Here is a 6824-nt window from a genome sequence, read left to right on the forward strand (position 1 = left end):
GAAGTCTGGCAAATCCGGCTCCTGTACTCACTCCTTCAGTGCCGGCTTTCCTAGAGATTTCTGAAGACTGGATGAGCAGAAAGGGTTACACCGTTAAAAGAACACTCTCCCGGGGAGGCGGGGAGGCAGGAAGGCGGGGAGGCGGGGAGGCGGAGAGGCGGGGAGGCGGCTGATATTTTTTGGGCTGTCCCATTCTGATCTCAGGGTCCCAAACCCTGCCGCCCGTGGCCAAGCCGGCCAGCCAGAGCTAAGGTCCCCCTTCTGCAAGAGTGGGCCACCATCCCACACCCAGGCACCACAGCCACCTCCCCCCCCGGGCCCCTTGCCACCTCCATCCTCTCCCCTTAGCCTCTGATTGGCTGAGCCCCGGGCCCTCCCCACCCTCTTTCCCCCACCCCTAGTGAAAACTGCGGGCTCGGTGCAGGGTGCTGCAACTGGAGGTGGTGACTGACATCGAGTCCCGAGGAGGCTGCAGCGGCAGAGGACGGAACCAGGTGAGAGCTGGAGCCAAGCTGGGACCGGGACTGCAAGAGTTTTTTCGGGAGCGGTCGGAGGGCGCCTCGGGAAAGAGCCGCGCAGAGATGGGGCAGGGACCTGCACGCGAGGCCCGGGTACAAGCGTAATGGTCTTGGGGCAGGGGAGGCTCCGCACCTCGCCTTTGCGGAAAGCAGCTAGCAGGCTTTCTCGCCCACCGGCGGGCGGTTGCCTGGGGCTGCAGCGCCGGGGAAGAACCTGGAGGAAGGACACCGAGGGCGACCTTTGGCGCTGCTCTCCACCTAAAGGACCCCATACCCAGCTCTCGGGGGGGGGGGGGGGGGGGGAATAGGCGACAGGATGGAGGGTGCAAAGGGACAGTCAGAGGGGATCTCAGCTCGGTGACCTCACGGCGGGCTGGGTGCGGGGCGCCAAGGTAAAGAAACCGCAGTGCCGCGGGCGGGGACTGGGTGGAAGGCGGGCAGACAAGGAGGGGAAAGCTGGAAAGGAAGAGAGGGGGAAGGGGGCCCTCAATTGGGAAAGAGGATCGGAATAGGGAAGTAATAAGGGTGGGGCGCGCCGAGCCGGAGCTAGGCAAGGAGGCCCGCAGAGCAACTCAGGGTCTGAACTGCGGGGACAGCTAGCTAGCAAGGGAAATAGCCAGCGCCGCCCTCTCTACCTCTGGCTCCACATCCCTCCTCGCCCCGATTCTTGCCTTTCTTGTCCTGCCCACCGCTCCCCCTCACCTACATCCCAAGCCTCACCCCTCCTCTGTCACCGAATGTCCTCCACTCAAAGCAGAGTGCCAGCCCCCTGTCTCCTCCCCGGCAGAGCCTCGGGATCTGGCTCTGGGCGGCGGTTCCACCAGGACCGGGTAGGCATTCACGGCCTCGAGACCCTAGCCCTAGCCTCACCCCTCCCCACACCCCACCCCCGGGTCGGGAGAGGGCTGCCCGCCAGCGAGCCCGGACTCTGGAGTGGCGCGCCCTAGGCACCGGGCGGCCGGGCGCAGCTCAGCCAGGATCCAAGCTCCTCTTCCAGCTCCTGGGGTGAGCGCTGCTGCACACGGGGGAAACTGTCTGCTCCGTGTCGCCAAAATGATGGTCCACTTAAGAAATGGGGGAGGGGGTTAAGTTGCAAAAACACTAGGCAGGGAGTCTAGGCGGGGTAGCTATGAAGCCATACTGGAAAACCATAGCTCCAGGAATCTCTGGGAAGCATGTTTGCCCTTTGCAATCAAAAACCGCTGTCGTTTCCCTCGCCATCATCCGCAAAGGCCTTAACTGTGTGCCCGCTACAGGCGAGTCTGGAGACCCTTAGCCAAACACACACCAGACAAGATCTTCATTTCCTCAATAAATATAGTTTGAACATCTGCCATATACCAAGAACAGTCCTAGGCATTGGAAAGATGCTTCTGGACAAGAAATAGAAAATCTCTAAACAGAGATTTTTTTTTTAATTTATGTATTTGGTACAGGGTCTCACTACACAGCTCAGACTGGTAGTGATCCTCCTGTTTTCAGACTCCCCAGCACTAGGATTACAGGTGTGCACCACTATGTCTGGTCTTGGTAGCCAGCTCAGCGCACCGAGGGGCAGAGTCAGCATGGCATGTTGTGCTGGGGATCAAACCCGGTCCTTGTGCTTGCCTACACAGGTGCTTAGTCCTCTGAGCTATCTCACTGGCTTGAGAATTTTTGTTTAATGAGTATAATGTTCATTGGTTCAGAGAGAGCCTTAGAGAGCCAATGCACAGCAATGTGAATGTACTGAGCACACCCCAGCTGCATGCTTGAGATGTGGCTACAGTAGTAAATGTCATCTGCATTTTACCAAATTAAACTTTCAAAAATAAGTAAATAGAGTAGGGCATGGTGATGCATGCCTGTAATCCCAGCACTTGAGAGGCTGAGGTAGAAGGATCGTTGTGAGTTCAAGACCAGCCTGGATTACAAAGTGAGCTCAATGCCAGCCTGAACTGCATGGACAGACCCTGTGTCAAAAAGAAAAAAAAAAAGTAAATAGGAAGTCCTTGCCTGAAGAAGAGTAGTAAAGGTGAATCTTTGAAAGCTGCGCCCCTAGGAAGTGCATCATGACTGAGCACAAACACCCCACCATTCCAGGTGCGTGTACTGAGCACTACCCAACAACATTCCCTAAGGAGGAGAGAGCCAGAGGCAGTGTCACCTTCAAAGAAGAGTGAAGAGAAGAAGAGAGGGGTGGAAAGTGGGTTAGATGTCCACCATGTTCCCCAAGAGTCCCAAACTTAGCCGTCAGTGCGCGCACACAGGTTCCATCTCTTGACTAATCCCCCTCTGTTCCCACCCCAGATCCAGAACGGAGCTTTTGGCACCATGAACCCAGCCATCGGCATCGCCCTCCTGCTGGCAGGTACTCAGCAAGGGGCAGGGCTGACTTTCCAGGGACCCTGGCTTCCCTCTCTTTAGAGAAGTCTGCTTCTTCATCAAAGCCTAGGAAAGTACAGCTGGCTGGGGAAGGGAGGGCTCTTCTGCCTCCTGAAGACAGCTATTCATCCAGCTTCCCTGCTGCCTCCTGGAATGGCCTTTAGAAATAAGTCACTGAGCCTTGTCCCATGGTAGTGAATGGGAATCTCCAAATGCCCTTGAGACTAATTAATGGGACCCAGGGTCAAGGAGACTAGGGAAAGAGGTCGGGGTGTTGGGGTGGGAGCGGGGAGTTCTGCTTCCTGGATCCCTGGAGTAGAAAGAGGCCCTCAGGGCAGCACCCTGTGCCCTCCCCGGTTGTATCTACTACCCAGGGATGATGTGGGTGGGACACCCCTCATTGTCAGCTCTCTACCAAATGCAATGGGCACTGTTGGTGCCAGTCTTGCAGGTGTCCCAAGGGCAGAAGGTGACCAGTCTAACAGCCTGCCTGGTGAACCAGCACCTCCGTCTAGACTGCCGCCATGAAAACACCACCACTTTGCCTGTCCAGTACGAGTTCAGCCTGACCCGTGAAAAAAAGAAGCATGTGCTCTTTGGCACCATGGGGGTGCCTGAGCATGCTTACCGCGCCCGGACCAACCTGACCAGTAATTACAACATCAAGGTTCTCTATTTAGCCAACTTCACCTACAAGGACGAGGGGACCTACACATGCGAACTCCGCATCTCTGGTCAGCAATCCGCCCCCAACTACAGGAATGTCTCTGTGCTCAGAGGTGAGGCAAATCCCCAAAAAGGCCACATGGCCCATGGGAGAGCCAGGCTGGAGACCACCCACTGGCTAGGACAGCAGTCAGTTCCCTTGGCCAGGCCAGAGGGGAGAGGGGCCCCAGGACTCCCTCCCCCTCCCCCAGAAGCTGCGTGGTCCCCTAGAGCACACTGCTTTGGAAGTGAAGAGGAAAGAGCTGAGCGCTAGTTAGAGAGGCACACAAGTGTGTTAGCTCCAGGCAAGTCCTTTGGCTTCCCCAGTCCATTCACCACCTGCAAAACAGGTGGCACAGCCTCCTCCACCCAAAGTTTTCTTGGGAGGATGTTCAGTGGATTTTCATAAGATATGTATGTGTATGCAAGCACTCAGGACCCTGCGAATGGGAAGTACAGTTGGTTCTCTTAGACCAGGTTGGCCCAAAGGGAATACACCCACTTTGGGCCTGTGCCTCCTGCCTCCTGGTGCCTCCCCTCACCCCATTCTCTCTCCACAGACAAACTGGTCAAGTGTGAAGGCATAAGCCTTCTGGCGCAGAATACCTCGTGGCTGCTCCTCCTCCTGCTCTCGCTCTCCCTCCTCCAGGCCACAGATTTCATTTCCCTGTGACTGGATGGGCCCGTGGAGGACACAGGAAGCCTCAAGGCCCAGGGCAGAGATCCTGCTTCTCTGAGCTGGCTCACCCCCTCCCCAAACCCTCACACAGACTGGGGAGCAAAAGAGACCCCACTTCCTGTAAAGAGCCCCAGTGCTGCATGCAATCCTCTCCCTACTTCACCCTCTGCACACCACTGGCTATCTTTTTGTACCCTGTTCCAGAGCTGCTTCTGTTTTATTTAGGGGATCTCCTTCCTTTTCTTTGGGAGTGTGTGACAAGGGAAGCCAGGATAGAGGACCTGTCGGAGAGTGAGGGTATGTGACGGGAAGTGCAGGTACCAGTCCCTGGGGATGACCATCTTTGGCTCCTGGGACCAGAAGCCTGGGAGATACCTGGAGGAGGAGGGACTGGTGTGTCTTGGCCAAACCCAGATGTGCTCTGTGTTGAGACCTTCCCAGCAGGCAAAGGTGCCACCTGCAGACCCCAGGTATGAGGGCTCCCTGAGCATGTGTGACTCGTCACATGAGGGTGGGAAACGAGCGTCTCTAGGCGCATTCTCAGCCACAGTAGAAAAACTCCCTCTTGCCACTGTTCAAGCCCCCTAGGGCTTTGGGCCAGGGGTGCTGCCCACTGACAATGCGGATGCAGTGGGAAGCACAGGCACTAATACAGGGTTGGGGGACGGGTAGAAGGCGACATCAGCTCCACCCACCTAAGGAAGCTGAAAAGGTGAGCCTGCTGTCCTTCACTGCAGCCTCACCAGTTGAGAGGGTGACAGAGGAAGACAATGCCCCCCAGCTGTCCCAAGCTCCCACGAGCCCTGCCCCACAGGCTCAGAATCAAGGGGAACCCAGAGCCCCACAGTTGGGATCGAGTTTCCAAGGGAGGCTCTTTCTTACCCATCACCCCCAGCCTCTGGCAGTGGGGTCCTGAGGTCCCAGACAGTCCCTGCCTCACAGGCCTGTCTCCTCAGAGACCTCAGGAGGCCTGAGGCAGGCCCTGGAGTGACACCTGGGTGGCAATCCTCGGGAGATGGTGTTTCCCAATACCCAACCCCACCCCCGGTGGTTCTGCCCGTCCTGTAACTGTGTAGCACCACCACAGCTACTGGCATCTCATTGAGGAAAAAAAACTGCACAATAAAACCCAGCCTCTGGAGTCTACCCTCGTGTCCATCTCCACTCTGCTTCTCCAACCCAGAACTGCCTCCTCCCTTTGCTGGGAGCTTCTGCGGGCAGGGTCCAGTGAGACCCTGGGGGACACCAGCCCCTCCCTTGCCTTCTTCCCTCTGCTTTCTGCAGCCCCCACCTCCAGGGACATACCACTGCTTGCTGGGCTTTGTTTCAGAATGACTCAAACATGACAATTTACCCAAATAAATAAAAGTCCCCCCTCTGCTGACTCACCTGGCTACCCAGCAGACTGACCTGCCAGTGTGTGGGCAGAGCCCCGTGGTCCTGGCTCCAAGAGGTCCAAGCACGTTTACAAGAACAAACATCAGTGTGCAGTCTGCTGCTGCCTCCCAGCTCTGCAAGTCCCCCTCAAGTCAGAGGGCACCGGAGCACAGGACAAAGGTTCACTGAGAGGTGACCTTCCACTGGTGACCTTGTCATCAGGTGGCACATTACCCATCCTTCCTAAATCTAGGAAGCAGTGACTACAGAAAGGAACTAGGGGTGAATCCTGTTCCCTTAGTAGAGAACAATCACACACACACACACACACACACACACACACACACACACACACTCTTCCACCCCTTCAATGAGAACAGGCACCAGGGCTCATCCTTCGACTGGGGCTACATGGTGGCCGTGGGTAGTTACAGCTCCGGTTGCTGTGAGGCAATCCCTATCCAGCCTGCCAGGGAATATGGGGGAGGAGGCTGACTCACTGGGTATTTAGCACTAGATAGATGGCTCTTTCTTCAAGTTTTTCTTAAAGGCCCAGGTCTAATTTAATGCCACTTATTCCCACTGTCCCAACTGCCTCCCACTGCTACCTCAGCCTTATGCTGACCCCTGTAGTGACCATGTCCAAAGGGGTAGCAGAAGCCCACCAGGAGGAGAAGCTGTCTGTAGCAAAGCAGGCCTGATGGCCTTCAGCATGATACAGCCAGCTCAGGGATTCCCAGGGGCAGAGGCATTCTCTAGATCCACTCCTCATTCAGCATGGCCTTGGGGTTGCCAGGGAGGAAGTTTCAGCGAGAAGAGCCTTGGTTGGGGAAGGCAGTTCTGACAGGCTGCTGGACAGGAGTGAGGGGCGCCACCCTCGGGCAGGAAGGGGGAAACCAGGTGTGAAGCCTCCACTGGAGCCTGGGACCTGCATGATGCTGCCTGGGTGGGCTCTGCTGTCAGACACGTGCTGAGGAAGTGGGGTGTCCTGTCCTGCTCAGGACGGCCTATGCTGATTCCCCTGGGGATTCCCACTAGCCTGAGTAGCCACAGAGGCCTGTGGAGGTCCACAGATTACAGAAGGCAGAAAGGAGAGGCTCAATCCCTCGGGCCACACAGCAAAAACTGACCACTGTGGTGGACAGTGGGTGCTGCAGGCTTTCACCGCAGACCCAACAGCG

The 6824-nt window shown here is 56.8% G+C and overlaps 1 protein-coding gene across 4 annotated transcripts; it reads left to right on the forward strand.

The window, feature by feature from the left end:
- The first annotated feature begins 381 nt into the window (after positions 1-381).
- Positions 382-5412, forward strand: Thy1 (Thy-1 cell surface antigen). Of its 4 annotated transcripts, none has more exons than XM_023721206.1 (5): positions 414-494; positions 1233-1348; positions 2808-2868; positions 3326-3661; positions 4148-5412. In XM_023721206.1, exons 2-5 carry the CDS (start codon positions 1256-1258, stop codon positions 4258-4260), a joined length of 603 nt encoding a protein of 200 aa, XP_023576974.1. In that variant the 5' UTR covers positions 414-494; positions 1233-1255; the 3' UTR covers positions 4261-5412. The 4 variants fall into 4 exon arrangements, with proteins under 4 accessions (XP_004636461.1, XP_023576974.1, XP_023576976.1 ...); XM_023721208.1 differs by having other exon boundaries at positions 442-494; positions 1306-1348; XM_004636404.2 differs by lacking the exon at positions 1233-1348 and having other exon boundaries at positions 382-494.
- The last annotated feature ends 1412 nt before the right edge of the window (positions 5413-6824 follow it).

This window comes from Octodon degus, unplaced genomic scaffold, assembly GCF_000260255.1.
Source record: "Octodon degus isolate 3935 unplaced genomic scaffold, OctDeg1.0 scaffold00080, whole genome shotgun sequence".
NCBI classification, from domain to species: Eukaryota; Metazoa; Chordata; class Mammalia; order Rodentia; family Octodontidae; genus Octodon; species Octodon degus.

What these genes read in the sequence shown, in the direction of transcription:
- Thy1 (XM_023721206.1), top strand. Translation starts at nt 1,256, where the DNA reads ATGTCCTCCACTCAAAGCAGAGTGCCAGCCCCCTGTCTCCTCCCCGGC. An exon ending in CATCGCCCTCCTGCTGGCAG is followed by an intron (nt 2,869 to 3,325) that starts GTACTCAGCAAG and finishes TGTTGGTGCCAG; the next exon opens with TCTTGCAGGTGTCCCAAGGG. An exon ending in GAATGTCTCTGTGCTCAGAG is followed by an intron (nt 3,662 to 4,147) that starts GTGAGGCAAATC and finishes CTCTCTCCACAG; the next exon opens with ACAAACTGGTCAAGTGTGAA.